The 19,535-nt window shown below is 42.7% G+C and overlaps 1 protein-coding gene across 1 annotated transcript in view; it reads left to right on the top strand.

Annotated features, from left to right (window-relative positions):
• Positions 1–19,329, top strand: part of LOC115471028 (deleted in malignant brain tumors 1 protein-like) — a 53,569-nt gene extending 34,240 nt beyond the window's left edge. Inside the window, exons 7-8 of the mRNA XM_030204698.1 lie at positions 8,791–9,105; positions 19,001–19,329. Coding sequence (XP_030060558.1) covers positions 8,791–9,105; positions 19,001–19,329 — 644 coding nt within the window. The remainder of the gene's footprint in view (positions 1–8,790; positions 9,106–19,000) is intronic.
• The last annotated feature ends 206 nt before the right edge of the window (positions 19,330–19,535 follow it).

Below are 19,535 nucleotides of genomic sequence, written 5' to 3'. Positions count from 1 at the left end.
ACACTCCCTAATTACAAGTTGTTTAGGAGAATGTTGAAAACGTATTTGTTTAATATCTACATGGATGATTAGAAGTATATGTTAGTTTTTTCTGTATATAGCTGGCTTTGATTCCAGGATGATTTAGGTGTGATATAAAAAACAGGTATAGAATGGAATAGATATAATATGATAAAGGTCTACAAAATACGGAGTGGTGTAGAACGGGTAAATGTGAATCAATTGTTTCTCTTTCAAAAAGTACAAAGACTAGGGGACACTCAAGGAAGTTACATGGTAATACATTTAAAATGTCCAAGAAAAAAAAACAGCACGAAGGGCCTTTAAAAACAAAGGGAACACAGTTCTTTCATTAGAAAAATCCTTTAATATTGAACTTTGATTGAAGAAAGACCCGACACGGGCCGTGTTTCGGTGCTACCGCACCTGCGACAGGGGTCACACCAATGACAAAGGAGGTTTCAACAGACTAATTTCAAACGTCTGATGTTTTCCAAAATTTTGTATGATATGTTCCTTCGGATATAATGCAGTGCAAAACTCACGCACACCGTCAGTGTAAGTCTCAAGAAGAAAATAATTTTAAATGAACAGGAGGAAATATTTTTTCACTCAGTGAATTGTTTATTTATTTATTTATTTATGCATTTTTGTATCCCACTGTTATCCAAAAACAAGTTTTGGTTCAAAGTTGCTTACAAATTACATTCTGGTTAACATTTATAGTATTTGTTTACAATATACAGTTTAGTTGTGGCATAGTGATGGTTTACAAGTGCAGTTTATATTTTGGTTAGGATTTATGTGATGGTTTATGATTAGTAATCAGAATGGACATCAATGGCTAAATTGTTGTAGAATTTTTTTAAAAAGGTATGTTTTCAGTTCTTTTCTGAACTGAAGATAGTTCGTGACGCTTCTTGTAATCTTTGGTATTGAGTTCCACCATTTAGAACCCAGGTAGTTAAGTCCAGCCATGTAGATAGATTTGTATGTTATGTTTCTGCAAGTTGGTAGGTAGAGAAATAGGTATATTCTGGTATCTTCCAGGCTCCGCTCATTCTGCCTCGCCTCACCCTATGCTTGGAACAACCTTCCTGAACCCTTACGCCAAGCCCCCTCCCTGCCCGTCTTCAAGTCTTTGCTTAAAGCCCACCTCTTCAATGCTGCGTTCGGCACCTAACCCTTACCGTTCAGTGAATCCAGACTGCCCCTATCGGACCGACCGTTCACTTGTCTATTAGATTGTACGCTCTTTGAGCAGGGACTGTCTCTCTTTGTTAAATTGTACAGCGCTGCGTAACCCTAGTAGCGCTCTAGAAATGTTAAGTAGTAGTAGTAGTAGTAGTAGTATTACATATAGCAGTGATTTAACCAGAGCTGAGATTGTGATGTCATAATGCCTCATTCCACCAATGCCTAAGAGCCAACTTCATCAGTGATGTCACAATGGCTCGACTGTCCTATACTTGGCCCACTTCCCCCCTTAGTGTGAAGAGTTTCAGTCTCTGGTATCCAGAGCTGAGATTGTGATGTCATAATGCCTCATTCCACCAATGCCTAAGAGCCAACCTCATCAGTGATGTCACAATGGCTCGACTGTCCTATACTTGGCCCACTTCCCCCCTTAGTGTGAAGAGTTTCAGTCTCTGGTATCCAGAGCTGAGATTGTGATGTCATAATGCCTCATTCCACCAATGCCTAAGAGCCAACCTCATCAGTGATGTCACAATGGATTGTCCTATATTTGTCTCACTCTTATCTATTAGATTGTAAGCTCTTTGAGCAGGGACTGTCTCTCTTTGTTAAATTGTACAGCGCTGCGTAACCCTAGTAGCGCTCTAGAAATGTTAAGTAGTAGTAGTAGTTTCTGGGCTTGCATTTCTTGGTGATAGTTCTATCAAGACTAGCATCTACACTGGCGACAGACTGAATAATGTTTTGTAGATGATGGAGCTCGCTTTGAAGAACAGTCTTGCCTTGATTGGCAGCCAGTGTAGTGTTTTGATGATGGGATGGCTATTTTGTATTTCGACTTCTTGAGTAGTTAAGCTCGCCAGAGGATGTGGTGACAGTGGTTAGTGTACAGTTCATACTCTGCTGTAGAGACAGACAGGGGGAAGCCACTGCTTGTCCCTGGGATCAGTAGCATGGAACGTTGCTACTATTTGGGTTTCTGACAGATACTTCTGACCTGAATTGGCCACTGTTGCAAGCAGGATACTGGGCTAGATGGACTATTGGTCTGATCCAGTATGGCTATTCTTATGTTCTTATGTAAAGGCTGTGTCGGGGCAGTCGCAGAAGATCTCTCAATCACATAAAAACATCAAAGGTTTTCACAAAAGCTAGCAGTACTTCAAAGTAACATGCAGATACAGCATCCACTTGGCGTAGCCCTTTGCTGGGGGAAACATTGTCCATGTCAGGCATTTTTACTTTCTGAGATCTCTTGTGCTGAATAAACATCTTACTCCAGCTTGATGTGGGATCTGCTCCATTTTACTCCTTGTTTGTAATTTCTAAATCACTCTGATACCCAGAGCTGTACAGGAGCCAGCGCTGTGAGTGCTTGAGCACCCCAATATTGAGCAAACTCCTTGATTGTGTCCAGGGAGAGATAATTTCTGTTTTAAAAAGTTGGCTTCTATGTCTGATACAATAGGAAGGATGGTATAGAGAAAAGGCCTTGCACATGTGTGGCACCTTAGAAAGCTTTTTCTCCAACTCGGGCTGGAATTAGGCACAATATCCTGTTATTCCTCAGAGAATTAGGGAAGTTTCCAATGGGGGCTGCTGTTAAGACGTGTTATTTTATTGTTCACCCTAGTTATTAGTAAATAGCCAGCTTATTTTCGAAAGAGAAGGGCGCCCATCTTCCGACACAAATTGGGAGATGGGCAGCCTTCTCTCAGGGCCGGCCAAATTGGCATAATCGAAAGCCAATTTTGGCCGGCCTCAACTGCTTTCCGTCGCAGGGACGGCCAAAGTTCAAGGGGGCATGTCGGTAGTGTACCGAAGGAGGGACGGGGGCATGGTTAAGGGATGGCCGTCCTCGGCCAATAATGGAAAAAAGAAGGGCAGTCCTGACGAGCATTTGGCCGACTTTACTTGGTCCCTTTTTGTCCACGACCAAGCCTCGAAAAGGTGCCAAAACTGACCAGATGACCACCGGAGGGAATTGAGGATCACCTCCCCTTACTCCCGCAGTGGTTGCCAACCCCCTCCCACCCAAAACAAATTTAACATTTTTTTGCCAGCCTCAAATGTCATACCCAGCTCCATCACAGCACTATGCAGGTCCCTGGAGCAGTTTTTAGTGGGTACTGCAGAGCACTTCAGGCAGGCGGACCCAGGCCCATCCCCCCCTACCTGTTACACTTGTGGTGGTAAATGGGAGCCCTCCAAAACCCACCCGAAACCCACTGTACCCACATCTAGGTGCCCCCCATTACCCTTTAAGGACTATGGTAGTGTTGTACAGTTGTGGGGAGTGGGTTTTGGTGGGGGGGGTTGGGGCTCAGCACACAAGGTAAGGGAGCTATGCACCTGGGAGCAATTTGTGAAGTTCACTGCCATGCCCTCTAGGGTGCCCGGTTGGTGTCCTGACATGTGAGGGGGACCAGTGCACTACAAATGCTGGCTCCTCCCACGACCACAGGGCTTGGATTTGGCCGGTTTTGAGATGGCTGTCCTTAGTTTCCATTATAGACGAAAACCAATGGCGGCCATCTCTAAGGTCAACCCAAATGTTGAGATTAGCCATCCCTGACCGTATTATCGAAATGAAAGATGGCCGTCCATCTTGTTTCGATAATACGGTCAGGGACGCCGCTTTACGGGGCCGTCCTTAGAGATGGGCGCCCTTATAGATGGGCGCCCCGATTCGATTATGCCCCTCCACGTCTCCCATTGCATAAAATGGGACCTGTGCAAAAATACCACGAGTTAGTGGTAAAATAACACGTCTTAACGGTGGCCCACATTGATAACTTTCCCCCTTAGTGTAAAGAGTTTCAGTATCTGGGAACCAAAACTGAGATTGTGATGTCATAATTCCTTATCCACCAATAAGAGCCAACCTCATCAGTGATGTCACAATGGCTTAAGTGTCCTATACTTGGCTCACTTTTATTACATATAGCAGTGATTTCCTTTTCTAGAGGCATTTCATTGTTCTTTATTAAAGGGGGAAGTTATCAATGTGGTTACTGTTAAGATGTGTTGTTTTACTATTAACCGCAGTTATCAGTAATTGTCTCATTGCATAAAATGTGGCCTGTGCTAAAAATAGTTTGAGTTACTAGTAAAATAAACATCTTAATCATAGCCCATATTGATAACTTCCCCCCTTAGCTCTCCCGTAACCCACTTTCTGCTTTTTAACTTACAGATCACATCAATCCAGAACTTCAATGTGGTGAAGAACCAGAAGGGGCCCTTACATAATTTCATAAAATTCCTTTAATTGTTTTGGCTTAACTTTAAATTAAGAGTTATCCAGAGAATGAGAATGAAATTGTGTTTTTTTTTCTTTTTATTTTACCAGCTCCTGGATCTTCTCCTGCTAGACCACAAGGTAAATTCAGATTTTTATATGCTCTCTTTGATGATATTATACTGAACTTAGGAAATAAACAATGCCTCTTCTACGTATATTTGCTTCTTAAGCTTTTAGCCCTTAAAATGGAAGGTTGGAAATTCCTCTGCCTCTCTGAAAGCAAGTGGATGGGGGGGGGGGGGGGGGGGGAACACATACAGCTGGTGAAGAACACATCTGAATTTCAATTTGAAATCCCTCCATATAGATACTTTGATGCACCACCTCCCAGCTGAAGGTCACATTTGTAAAAAGAGACTCTCCACAAGAAGAACTAGACAAATCCACACACAGTTCACTTTCCCTTTCTCAGGGTCAGTATTTTTGCTTCCCCTTGAAATCATGGTGAAATAGAAGCATACAGTCCAAGTATTACAACTTGAAAAGAATAAACACACAACTTGGTGGCTACCTGCATCCGTTTTGCAATAATCAGTTTCATTTGCCTTGTGGTGACCTAAAAAAGAGCAGAAAAATAAATTCAACCAAGAACTAGGGAAGCTTTATGCAGATGAGCTCCGTTGTAGTAATTCCCATTATTGCTGATCAAATAACAGTCCTTCTTTTGTTTCACCTTAATGTCTCTTCTTCCTCCTTAAAACAAAGTTCATCCAAGCAATAGACTACGATTCACTCTTTAGACACAAGGGAGAGTCCCCAAAATTCCCTGCTCCTTCAACAGTCTCATTTCAACAACAACAAAAATCACTGGTGCTAACAAAACTACCCAGCACTCCAAAAAATCTCTCTTATGTCTTGTGCTGAGCCCCTCTCACAAACCTAGGGCTCAAACAGCTAGCAGACCCCACGCATAATCACTCATAATGGACAAGGTCTGACCTCCATTATGTCTCCCCACATCTGCCAGCAAAAACAAAACCCTTTACTTACAGGGTAACTGCTGGATTAATTCCCAACTTTTGCCCAGACTTTTCAAATATGAGTTTTCTATTAGCATTTCTTCACCTTCCCAAGGTACTATAGGGACTGAGTTCTCCAACTCCATGGGCTCTTCCCCAACTTCACCTGGAGCATTGGTGGTTCTACTTCCATGGGCCAGGGAAATTGCTCCTAAGTATATAAGTACATAAGTATTGCTATACTGAGACAGACAAAGGTCCATCAAGCCCAGCACTCTGTCTCCAACAGCGGCCAATCCAGGCCCCAAGAACCTGGCAAAAAAAACAAAATTTAATAATGATCAATGGACTTTTCCTTCAGGAATCTGTCCAGACCCCCTTTGAACTCAGCAAGGCCAGCTGCCATCACTACCTTCTCCGGCAATGAGTTCCAGAGTCTAACCACGCGCTGAGTAAAGAAAAACTTTCTCTAATTTGTTTTAAACCTACCACATTCTAATTTCATCTTGTGTCCCCTGGTTCTATTATTGTTAGAAAGCGTAAACAAACGCTTCACATCTGTCCGCTCTACCCCACTCATTATTTTGTAGACGTCTATCATATCACCCCTCAGCCACCTTTTCTCTAGGCTAAAGAGTCCTAGCCGTCTTAACCTCTCCTTATAGGGTAGTTGTCCCATCCCTTTTATCATTTTTGTCGCCCTTCTCTGTACCTTCTCCAATTCCTTTTTAGGACGTTCCCTCCTCCTTTGTCTGGGTATCCAGGATGTTTCCTGAATCATCTTCACCTTTCCTTGGATGCCTGGCAACCTTTCACTAAAAGACCTGGGGCACCCTCTTTGGCTGCAAGTTTATCTTTTTTGAGATGCGGCGACCAGAACTGAACACAATAATTGAGGTGCGATCGCACAATGGAGCAATACAAAGTCATTATAACGTCCTCACTTTTGTTTTCCATTGCTTTCTTAATAATACCTAACATTCTATTTGCTTTCTTAGTGCTACAGCACACTGAGCAGAGGGTTTCAACGTATCATCAACAACAATGCCGAGGTCCCTTTCTTGGTCAGTGACTCCTAATGTGGAACCTTGCATTACGTAGCTATAGTTTGGGTTCCTCTTTCCCACATGCATCACTTTGCACTTGTTCACATTAAACATCATCTGCCATTTAAACGCCCAGTCTCGTAAGGTCCTCTTGTAATTTTTCACAAAACTCTTGCGATTTAACAACTTTGAATAGCTTTGTGTAGTCCGCAAATTTAATTATCTCAGTAGTTACTCCCATCTCTCGATCATTAATAAATATGTTAAAAAGCAGCGGTCCCAGCACAGACTCCTGGGGAACCCCATTATTTACCCTTCTCCATTGAGAATACTGATATACTGCCTATAAGCAAAACCTTCAAAGCAGTTGACAGTAAAATAAATTATAGAGGAAATGAAAAAGAGTAAATAGGTAGAGATGGGGATGACAAATGAGGGAACGCCATCATAAGATAGGAAAGAGAAGAGGAAAGTGGAAAAGAGCTATTTCAAAGCAGACATCGCCGACATCCAAGTCCCCTCCCTGGAGACCTACTGAGTTCACAAAGCATCAGTGAATTTATCTCATGCATACTCATTGTACATATAGTGAAAACCAGAGTGGCTTGGTGTGTCCCAAGGATTGGGTTGAGAATCCCTGTGCTAGACTCTCTAGAACATAACATGCCAACCTCTGTCATCTGCCTTGAATCTTGTCATGAGGCCACACAATCATCTGCCTTTTCCTTTCTAGCGTCCTCACTCTGGATTTGTGTCCCCTCCTATCTGTGATCTACATCTTCCTATATTAAAACACTGCATTTATAAAGTAGATGCAACATAGTAACATCGTAGATGATGGCAGATAAAGACTTGTATGGTCCATCCAGTCTGCCCAATAAGATAAACTCATTACATATGGTATGAAATGATACCTGATCTTGATTTATCCTTTGAGGAAAGGGGGAGTAGGAGGAGTAGGCTCTTGAACAACACTAGTAGGCGACGTAGGTTAGGAACAATCTCTTTATTTAAATATACACTCGACTCAACATAGCCGTGTTTAGGTGCTACAGACGCCTTCTTCAGGAGTCTTGTGATATATAGATATACGAATATTAAGCTCAAAAAGAATGAAAGCAAGGTTTCTGCTACAATTGTAATCCACTGCCGATGCAGGAAAAACAGCTCAGCGTATTCAATTACACTCCTCCTACTCCCCCTTTTCTCAGATTCTACTTTTCGTAGGAATTTGTGTACTTCCACCCTCGTGCTGGTTTGGCTTGCTTGATTTATCCTTGCCATTTTTAGGGCTTAGACTGTAGAAGTCTGCCCGGCACTGGCCTTGTTCTAAAATTTCTGAAGTTGCTGTCAGAGATCCTGAATAGCTTCACTCCAGCCCATCCAAATCGATTCAGCCTCAATCAGGGCACAGACCATAGAAGTTTGCCCAGCATCTGCTAAACTTCTTTGGATCCTCGCCTTCTAAACAGGACTCCTTTGTGTTTGTCCCATGCATTTTTGAATTCCGTTACTGTTTTCATCTCTACCACCTCCCACAGGAGGGCATTCTAGGTATCCACCACTCTCTCCATGAAAAAATACTTCCTGACATTATTCCTGAGTCGGTCCCCTTTCAACCTCATTTTATGCCCTCTGGTTCTACCACCTTTCCGTCTCTGGAAAAGGTTTGTTTGCGGATTAATACCTTTCAAATATTTGAACGTCTGTATCATATCACCCCTGTTTCTCCTTTCCTCCAGTTTATACATGTTTAGGTCAGTAAATCTCTCCACGTATGTCTTGCTACGTAAACCCCCTACTATTTTCGTAGCTTTTCCCTGAACGGTTTCAAGCCTTTTTACATCCTTCATGAGATAAAGCCTCCAAAACTGAACACAATACTCCAAGTGGGGCCTCACCAACGACTTGTACAGGGGCATCAAAACCTCCTTTCTTCTGCTGGTTACACCTCGCTCTATGCAGCCTAGCATCCTGCCACCGCCTTGTTGCACTGTTTAGTCACCTTGAGATCTTCAGACACCATCACCCCAACGTCTCTCTCCTGAGCTGAGCTTACCAATCTCTCCCCTCCTGTCCAGTACATCTTTTTCGTATTTCTGAATCCTGAGAGCCCTGATATAAAATCACATTTCTTAGAAGGACAAAACTTTTTTAGTTTGCTCATAACTATCAACCTGAAACAGATTAAGATCTAAGCCTGCATAAAAAGCTTCCACCTGTGAAATTAATGCTGTTCTTCACTGTGAATATTCATTTTTTGGTTTTGCAGATCAGCCTCAAGCTCTGCGACTGGCAAATGGAGAGGATCAATGCAGGGGTCGTGTTGAAGTTTACTACAATGGAGTCTGGGGCACAGTTTGTGATATCGGATGGGATCTCACCGATGCTCAGGTCGTGTGCAGACAGCTGGGCTGTGGCTCGGCTCTTTCTGCCCCAGGAAATGCCTATTATGGTCAGGGTACAGGAAGTGTCCTTCTGGATAGCGTGCAGTGTACAGGAAGTGAACCTTATCTGTGGCAGTGCTTTAACAGTGGCTGGGCCACAAGTGTCTGTAGGCATTCTAGAGATGCCAGCGCCGTGTGCTCAGGTAAATGGGGTTTATTCATCATTCTTTAGATATTCAAAACTATATAAACAGCCTGGCAGGTTAAATAGGGTTTAAATGCCTAACCGCAGTTATTCAGTGAGCGATACCCGGTTATCTCCCACTGAATATCCCAGTTAATGACTAGCCGCTAACCGGCTATGTTGCTCGACATAGCCAGTTAGGCATGGATATTCAGTGCCAAACCAACTATATTGAGGGGTCAAAAGATGGCACTTAAATAGCAGGCCTATCTTTGACCGCTAAAAAGTTAGCCAGTTAGCACTGAATATTGGTCTAGTCGGTTAACATTTTAACGGCCAAATTAAATTCAGATATGCAATGCCGGTTACCAGATACAGCCCGGCACTGAATATCTGGGTTTAACGCCAGCGGGGGACAGCAAATGTGCTACCCACCACTAGCTAAATATCAGGCACCATGTCTTTTTTTATGTGTGTTTCTTTGTATTAATTTATATCAGTCACTAATCTAAAATTTATTTATTTGTAGCACTTGTACCCCACATTTCCCCACCTATTTGCAAGCTCAATGTGGCTTACATTGTACCGTAGAGGCAATCGCCAGTAACGGTATGAACAAATACAAACTGAAGTTGTGGTAGAGTAAAGTTCGTGCATGACAGTCACATTTAGGGATCATAAGGAGGAAGAGGTAATTTATGTCCAATCGAGTTTTGGTTAAGTTGTGTTGCAGAGTTGATGCATTTAGGTTGGGTTTTTCGGGTATGCCTTTTGAGCAGGTAAGTTTTTAGTAGTTTCCAGAAGTTTGTGGTCATATGTTGTTTTTACGGCATTTGGTAGTGCATTCTATAATTGTGTGCTTCTGTAGGAGAAGCCGGATGCGTAGGTTGATTTGTATTTGAGTCCTTTGCAGCTTGGGTAGTGGAGATTTAGGTATGTTCGTGATGATCTTGTTGTATTTCTGATTGGGATTCCAGAATCTGCTCCAAAGGATCACTTACTTACAAGCCCTGGAGAAGACTTGATCCTTTTATTAGTACACATTTATTTATTTATGCATTCTTGTATCCCGCTGTTATCCAGTGATGGTTTACGATTAGGAAACGGAAAGATCTTCGGTGGCGTTAGTTACTTAGTTGCAGAATTTTTGTAAAGAGGTAGGTTTTCAGTTCTTTTCTGAATTGGAGATAACTGGTGATGCTTCTTGTGATCTTTGGTATTGAATTCCACCATTTGGAACCCATGTAGATAGCCTCGTAGGTTATGTTTCTGCAGTTGGGTAGGTGAAGAAGCAGGTAGCCTCTGGTTTCTGGGTTTGCGTTTCTCGGGGATAGTTCGATCATATCTAGCATATATTCTGGCAACATACCGAATAATATTTTGTAGATGATGGTGCTAGCTTTGAAGATTAGTCTTGCCTTGATTGGCAACCAGTGCAGTATTTCGAGCAGCAGAGTGGCTCTTTCAAATTTTGACTTCTTAAATAGTAGTTGTGCTAATGGAGAAGCAGGGGGATTGTTTCTCCCATTACCTCCCCTCTATTCTCTCACCCACTGCAGGTCACTGCAATCCAGGGAATCAGGAAAAAGAGGTCACAGTGCCTTTCACTTGAAGAAAGATTCAAGCAGTTCCTTAAAATGGGAGAATAAAACATAGGCTTAGTTAGTCAAGACTATGGGGATAGTTACTAATGTGTATTAAGTGAAAAAATGCATGATAACTGCTTCTTAACATGCATTAAATGGTAATAGTGTGTGTTATATTACTATAAGGTAAGTTAGTTTAAGTTACCACAGGATACATAATAAGGTATTTTGCATGCTTTGCATCTGATCTCATTATTATGTAAATCAAATAACGCAGCTTGCATTGAATTCCGCAAGCTGTGTTGTTCCTGGAAAAATAATGCAGCTAAAGGATGGAGTTAATTTTCCTCTTAAAGGGGCCAGAGTTAAATGCTTTCTGCATACACACCACTTCCCATCCCCCGCCTCTCCCATAAGCCTAGGACACCCCCATCCATTGAAACCCTCCATATCCCCTGAAGGCATGACTCACTCCACCTACCCAGGGTGGTTCCTCTGGTGTCTAAGGTAATGGAACAGACATGATCCCCAGTTGCTTCTCCATCTTCTGACATTGCGCTCATATTGGCATTGGGCTGACCCCTGGTACTACTCTGTGGATGCATCATGTAATTGCGCTATAAGGGAAGGGGAGTCTTTGAAATCTTTAGGAGGGTGGGGAGTGGTATGCCAAAAGATCTGCCCGTACTTACCTTAATCTACATTTCCCCAGCTGCAAAGGATTAAAATACAAACTAACACATGCATCCAGCTTTTCTTACAAAAGCACGCAAATGTGGAATGCTCTTCCAAACCACTTGAAAGCTATTAATGAAATAACAAACTTTTGCAAATCGTTGAAAACCTATCTATTCACCAAAGCTTATCATGAGAATCCATAACCGACTACAAATCATCAACACCCCTCCCTCACTTAGACCGTCTTCTTTCTGTAACTGCTTGAGTAGATTGAATGCTAGCCTGTAATTATTATATCTTTTTACCACCAAATGTATTTCTGTTCCCTGAAATGGTGATGCCATTACAGGTTTTTGTAAGCCACATTGAGCCTGCAAATAGGTGGGAAAATGTGGGATACAAGTGCAATAAATAAATATACATATGGGAAAAAGTTAACATCACTTATTCATGGAAATAGCACTAAAGTGTAATATGCATGCTATTGATTACTAAACCTGAACAGAGCAGAACCCATCTGATACTGATTTCACTTCCTGGTTTATGGTACTAATGACTCATTTCTATTATGTTCATAGAAATCTTGTCATCATTTTAGATTACCTTTTAGTTAGAAGCTAAGCAGAGAGTGACCATGAATATTATTTTTCAATTTTAACAGCTCCGGGATCCGCTCCAGCTAGACCACTAGGTAACTTCAGATTTTCCTACACTCTATTTCATGATATTATGGCGAATTTAGGAAAAGAACAGCAATGCACCTCAATCAGATCCACTGTCCATATTCCCTAACAGACGTCACAGATATCTGAGAGAGCACAATGAGGTGAATAATACAGAAAGGAACCTTTGCTCACTTCAGGTGTGACTCTGATGTAATGTTGGTGTGGGTGGGTAAATGGGGGCCTCAACGCACGGCAAACCCGCAAGCCAATGCCACCTTAGTGCCCCTTTTATCACCACTTGGTAAAAGGGACCCCTAGATAAATTATGTCCCCTCTTCCATTTAGTGTGACCATATCTGTACATAGCCACAGCTCTGATCGACTTCCCCCTCTTCATAATTTCTCCTCTATGGAACTGCAGCAAGCTGGAAGTGGGCAACCTGTCTGAAAAGATTTGCGTATGATGGGTTCTTGCTGTATGCAAATGTATCTCATGCATATTCATTGTGATAATCCTGAAAACCCGACTAGCTAAGTGTGCCTCCAGGAATGGATTGAGAAGCATTGGACTAATGCAAGGCCTTTGAATGCATAAATCATTGAAAACACTGGGTCACGTTAGGAAACAAGCAAACACCAGAACACCTGATAGCGCTCATGCACAGCTTTTACATTGATCGAGAAGTTACAGTTCGAATGACACAAGAAGAAACAGAATGGTTTAAAACTGGCAAAGATGTACAAGAAGGCTGCAGAATTTCAATGTACCTGTTCAATCCATATGCAGAACAAGTCATCAAAGAAGCAGGACTGGATGAAGAAACCCGAAGTATGAAAATTGGTGGAAGACCATCAACAAGCTTCACTACGCTGATGATACCTCGTTACTCCCTAAAAGTGAAGATGATCTGAAACATCTAATTATCAAGATTAAGGAACATACCTCTCCCCAATATTCAATACTATTTAACCAGCCAGGAATGGCTCCTGGTTGGTTAAATAGCGTTTAAGTGCCTAACCACGGATATTCAGTGGGAGATAACCAGTTATACTTGTGAGATAGCTGGTTAGATGCAAACATTCAGTGCCAAACTGGCTATGTTGAGTGGTCAAAATAGGCTGCTTAAATAATAGGCCTATCTTTGACCACTAAAAAGTTAAGCTGTTAGTGCTGAATACCGGCATAGCCGCCTAACTTTTTAGTAGCCAAAATAAAGCCAGATAGATGTTCAGTACTGGTCACCGGAAACAGCCCGGCATTGAAACAACCAATGCTCTGCCCACCACCCGCTGAATATCGGGTCTGCATTGTAAAATGAAGAAGACAAAGATCCTGGCAACTGGCAAAATCAATAATTTCATTCTGTCGGAGAAGCAATAGGGTGGTGGATGCTTGGAACGCCCTCCCGCGGGAGGTGGTGGAGATGAAAACGGTAACGGAATTCAAACATGTGTGGGATAAGCATAAAGGAATCCTGTGCAGTAGGAATGGATCCTCAGAAGCTTAGCCAAAATTGGGTGGCGGAGCAGGTGGGGGAAGAGAGGTTGGTGGTTGGGAGGTGAGGATAGTGGAGGGCAGACTTATACGGTCTGTGCCAGAGCCGGAGATGGGAGGCGGGAAATACTGCTGGGCAGACTTGTACGCTCTGTGCCCTGAAAAAGGCAGGTACAAATCAAGGTAAGGTACACACATATGAGTTTATCTTGTTGGGCAGACTGGATGGACCATGCAGGTCTTTTTCTGCCTTCATCTACTATGTTACTATGTTAGTAAAGAACTTCAATTGACTTGGACCAATAGTGAAGCAACACACTGTCAAAAATCCAATGTTGTAATGCTCTTGGCAAAATACTATACAGTGCTCTTCTAGTCCACAAAACACCTGACCAGTTCCAGGAAATACAAAACATTCTTAAATAACCACATTTTTAACATTTTATGAAAAGTCAAATAATTTGAGATGATACAAATTTCTAAAGTAAGAAGGCTCAAACTACTGTAGCCTAATAATGTAAAGAAATATAAAAATTCAACTTGTCCAAGCTATGGTGTTTTCAATAACTTTATACAGATGAGAATATGGGGATAATGAAGAAGGAAGACAGGAAAAAAATTGATGCCTTCAGATTATGGTGCTGATGAAGGATACTGTGTATACCGTGGAGTACCCAGAGAACAAATTATTCAGTATTGTAGATCAAACCTAAGTTTTTCTTCAAACCTCTTTCATACTTTGGACACATCATGCAAACAGAAAGATGATGTCATTCTGTAATGATGCTTGGCAAGGTTGAAGATCAATGCAAAAGAAGAAGACCAGAAATGTGATGGATCGATACAATAACAGCTGCCATAGATGCCCGTCTATTAACAATTAGCCACCTGACTGAAGACAAAACACAGCTCTGGACAATTATCCATAGGAGCAGCATGAGTTAGCATCAATGGCATGCAATAACAGGTGTACTGCCAATTAATAGCTGTTGCCATGGACAAAGCCAGATTAAGCCAAAGGCAAAGCAGGGACATGTCTATGGCCAGGGTTCTCAACCCAGTCCTCGGGACACACCATGATATTCACAATGAATATGCATGAGAAAAATTTGCATGCACTTCTTCCATTGTATGCAAATTTATCTCATGCATATTCATTGTGGATATCATGAAAATTTGACTGGTTAGGTGTGTCCCGAGGACTGGGTTGAGAACCCCTGTCAAATGTGCTCAGGGTCAAGGAGGTTAGAATTGCCAACTGTCTTGCTTTTTAAGGATTCTACAGGCTTTTACATTAATGTCCAGAAGCTAAACTGATGGCTAACATATGTGGACATTTTTCAGAGTTTAAAACCTTTACCAAATTGTGGGTAAGATCCAGCTAATGGGAAGGGAACCAGGGCAAAACCAGTGGAATACTGTTCTAGTTAGATGATGGGAGGGGGTGAGCCAATGGAGAGGTCCTGTGCTCGTCTAGTAAAGCTTGTGCTTGATGTGGAGGAGGGAGGAATGAGCCCCGCAAAAGGCACTGGACTGACCTCGGAAAGAACTAGCAAGTATCCTGTTAGAGACGGTGCTCAGAAGGGATAGGTCTGAGAGAGAGATGAGAGGAAAAAGGGAACTGGGACTTGATATACCGCCTTTCTGAGGTTTTTGCGACTACATTCAAAGCGGTTTACATATATTCAGGTACTTATTTTGTACCAGGGGCAATGGAGGGTTAAGTGACTTGCCCAGAGGGAGACGCTCTTGCAAAGTGAGGAAAAACACTGTTTTCTACTGCAAAAACGTGACATGATGATGTTCAGAACTCATGAGGGTTGGAGGAGGGGCACTAACTGCTCTCCTCGTATAAGCAGAAAGCAGCAGGCCCAACACCAGAAGGTTTGTGTGTATGTGCGGGAGCCTATGAAGAGCAAGCATACATTTATGTTTCTCTGATGGAACAGTACCATATAAATAGAGTTTCTCATTGAATATCTGGGCTGGAGAAACCCACTGCTGCTAATGTACTCATGTGTACACAAAATGAAAGGAAGTTTTCAAAATGTATCCAAGTATTCCTTTGAAAACTGTCCTAGTCCTGCCTCCATTCTGTCTATATCCTTTCAGAGGCACCAGAGAAAGCCAAATATCATTTCTGCCTCCCCTCTGTCCTCTGAATCAATAATACACAGAGACATCAAGGCTTTGACGCACCTAAGCAAACACGCAGAGACACTGGAAAGAATTTTGTCAGCGATGCTGTTCTTTAGCTCATAAGAGAATGTAAGTTAGGAAGTTATTAGATTTCTGAACCTTTTGATTGCTTAGGATTTCAAGCTGGGATAGAGAGTACTGGCATTACATTACATTGGTGTGATCAGCTGACAATTTCCCACTTCTTTAGAGTGATAAGAGTCATGTTTCCAGGTTGACATATGCTTAAATTCTCAACACCTGAATCTACAAGTCCTACAGATATGAATGAATTGTATGTCAAAGACGTCAACATATTATCAGCAGAAAAGAAATGAACTTTTACAAAATGAGAGGCTCAGAGATGCACAGTTACTTCTAAAGGACAAGAGTATCGGGTATAGTCAGAGACAGAAGTTGACTGGCCGGCCTTTAACTCACTTTTCATGCAGAGAATCAGGTTGACTAGGGCTGAAATGCTGCAGAGGCAGCATCTGTAGCCCCCCGGGGAAGGGAAACAAAGCCAGAAAGGTGCTAGAGAGTCCCATGGTCTGTGGCCCCTGATCAGATACTGTAAGTGCAATGATTGGACACAGTAAGAGACAGTTCATATGGTAAAAACCCAGGTGTAATGAATAACTACTACTACTACTTAACATTTCTAAAGCGCTACCAGGGTTACGCAGCGCTGTACAATTTCACAAAGAGAGACAGTCCCTGCTCAAAGAGCTTACAATCTAATAGACACATGAACGGTCTATTAGAAACAGGCTGTTAACTGGTTAAAAACCCAGATGAGGTCAGAGACTATTAAGAGAGTAAAACCCCAGGTGTACAAAGACTGTCATTGCTATGATAAGATGAGGAAAGAGACTGTTAACTGGGTAAAAACCCAGGAGTACTGGACTGTCAGTGCAATGAGTAGCTGAGGTAAGAAGATATTAACTGGGTAAAAACCCAGGTGTGCCAGGACAGTTCTATGATTGGATGAGGTATGAAACTGTTAAGTTGGTAAAAACCCAGGTGAACAAAGATTGTCAGTGCTATGATAAGATAAGGTAAGAGACTGTTAACTGGGGAAAACCGCAGGTGGTCAAGGACTGTCAGTGCCCTTTCTGCCTCGCCTCACCCCATGCTTGGAATAAACTCCCTGAGCCCATTCGCCAGGCCCCTTCCCTGCCCATCTTCAAATCCTTGCTCAAAGCCCACCTCTTCAATGTCGTCTTCAGCACCTAACCACTACACCTCTACTCAGGAAATCTAGACCGCCCCAACTTGACATTTCGTCCTTTAGATTGTAAGCTCCTTTGAGCAGGGACTGTCCTTCTTTGTTAAACTGTACAGCGCTGCGTAACCCTAGTAGCGCTCTAGAAATGTTAAGTAGTAGTAGTAGTAGGCCCTTTGGATTACTATTACTATTAGTAGTAATGTGTGAGTCCCATAGGAATGCTACGAGGCATTAGTATACATTTTAGACATTGGTTAAGCCGTATATATATTAAAATATGTATTTTGTGACTAATTCAAAAGAGAGAAGATAAGGTGTCACCTCTTTGTGATCTTATGTTCTTTTCCGACAGACTTCTCAACGCTGAACACAGCAGGTAACAGTTGACTTTTTATACTTCAGAGTATCGAGTGCTGCATATGTGAGACTAAAGTTTGTGGCAGTGGTGGAAGAAGGTGGCGGAGTGGCCTAGTGGTTAGAGTAGCAGGTGAAGCATTAGGGAAGCCAGGGTTCAAATCCTCCATCTGCCACTGAACCTCTGTGTGAGCTTTGGCAAATTACTTCATACTCCGTTTCCTCAGGTACAGCTTGGATTGTAAGCCCTCTGGAACGTAAGAACAGCCCGATGGTCCATCTAGCCCAGTATCCTGCTTACAGCAGTGGTCAACCCTGGTCACAAGTACGAGAGGCCTACCAACTCTCTCTGGGTTATAACTTGCCTTGAGCTCTGATTTCAAACATGAATAATTAAATGTAAATGAGAAATTGGGTGTCCTCATCAGGAAATTAAGAATGTGCAGCATACCTTACAAAAGGCTGGAATTTGGAGTCTCCTTTTGGAATCCCAGTGAGGGTGTGGAACAATTATCAGTATCTGGAGGCACACACAGTGAGAACAAAATATTAAAAATTGAGTGGAATCTCTCAGGCTTCCGTAGTGGCATTTACAAGTGTAAGCAGCAGATTGGGCATCCAAAAAAGCAGACAAACTAAACTCAACTATTTGCTTTTTGAGGTTATTCTGAACACCAGAGAGGGAAGCACCATCCCCCATAATCATTTTTCTAAACCCTGTCCTAAGGGCTGATGATCAAAACTCTGGCACTATTCTGAACAGTGCCATAAAAATATCGCCGGAACAGTGCAGAAGAACAATGCCCTAATACTCAAAGCAAATATAGGCGCACTCATAGCTTTGAGCATTAGGGGGTTCAGTAGGACGACTGTGCTTGGCGCATGCGCAGAAGAATTCAGCAGTAAGCTCAGCTCCTGTGCTTATGCGCCTGATAAAACCCAAACATGAACCTCACGTTGGCGTCTGTTTTCTGCAGCCTAAATATAAGTGGTCTGTGTCAGCTGTGCCACGCAGCTTTGTAAATAGGGGGTAAGTTTGTACCTAAGGCACTGGAGCATTAGGTGACCTTGCCCAAGGTCAGATTGATCCAGGATTCCTTGGTTCTCAGCCTGCTGCTCTAACCATTAGGCTGCTCTCCGCTAGATATAAAAGGGGAAAGGTCATTGGTATCAGCCTGCAGGGAGTCATGGCATCTTATTTCAGATCCCAGAGTACCTAGTCCATGACTTCTCAGAGATGATCACCAGCCTTGTTGGAAATGGTTAAAAAAAATAATAACTTCTGCATCTTGATTATAATATGATGAGTTCTACCTTTGTATTTACTGCCAACCCAAACAAGGACTCCTGGTTAGTGCCGCAGAGTCAGTGATGAACCCTCAGACCAGTTACCATTTTTTGCTTAATTATTGTAGACCGCTGCTTCTTCACCCTCTCCTAAAGGTCAGTTTTTCAGGACCACCATAAACATGCATGAGAGATATTTGCATAGACTGGACCTTGTATTTCATACCTAGTCACTGTGGTGATCCCGAGAACCTGACTGGCTAGATGTTCCTCTGGGAAGGGATTGAGGAGCAGTGCTTAAGAGGCTAGAGCAGTGTTTCAGACGTGTCTCCAGCCACGATCTCTTCGGCAAGTTCTGTGTAGCCAACACCACCCGCAATCTTGCGGTCACCTTGCTGCCAAAGAGTCTCTGGTCCATCTGCTAACATTCAGACTTTTTCCTCTGCCCTTAGAAACCCCGATGGATGTCCGACTAGCCGGTGGGAGGAGCAGGTGCTCAGGGCGGGTTGAAGTTTACAGTGCTGGAGCCTGGGGAACGGTTTGCGATGACGGCTGGGACCTCACTGATGCATCGGTTGTGTGCAGACAGTTGGGCTGTGGATCAGCCGTTAATGCCCCAGGAAGCGCCTACTATGGATCAGGTGTAGGACAAGTTCTTCTGAGCAACGTGTACTGCACAAGCAACGAGGCCTTCCTGACCGCCTGTCTCTACCAAAGCTGGGACAAGCATAGCTGTGACCATTCACAGGACGCCAGTGTCATCTGTTCACAAAGCTTCTGACCATGCAAACGCTGTCTACGTATGTTTCCTTTAAAGTGACAATGTGCAATCAAGATTGTCCTGGAATGAATAAATTATAGAATAAACCCTTCAGTCTTTAGCGGCTTTCCATGCTGTGAATCTCTTATTACTGACAGAATATGAAGTGGTAGAAAAAAACTAATCTTGCCCACAATGACAGTCTCTGAAAAATACACAGTCCAGAA

This window comes from Microcaecilia unicolor, chromosome 5 (genome assembly GCF_901765095.1).
Source record: "Microcaecilia unicolor chromosome 5, aMicUni1.1, whole genome shotgun sequence".
Classification (NCBI taxonomy): domain Eukaryota; kingdom Metazoa; phylum Chordata; class Amphibia; order Gymnophiona; family Siphonopidae; genus Microcaecilia; species Microcaecilia unicolor.
The sequence above is the reverse complement of the archived record's forward strand: the minus strand, read 5'-3'. Positions and strand labels throughout refer to the sequence as shown.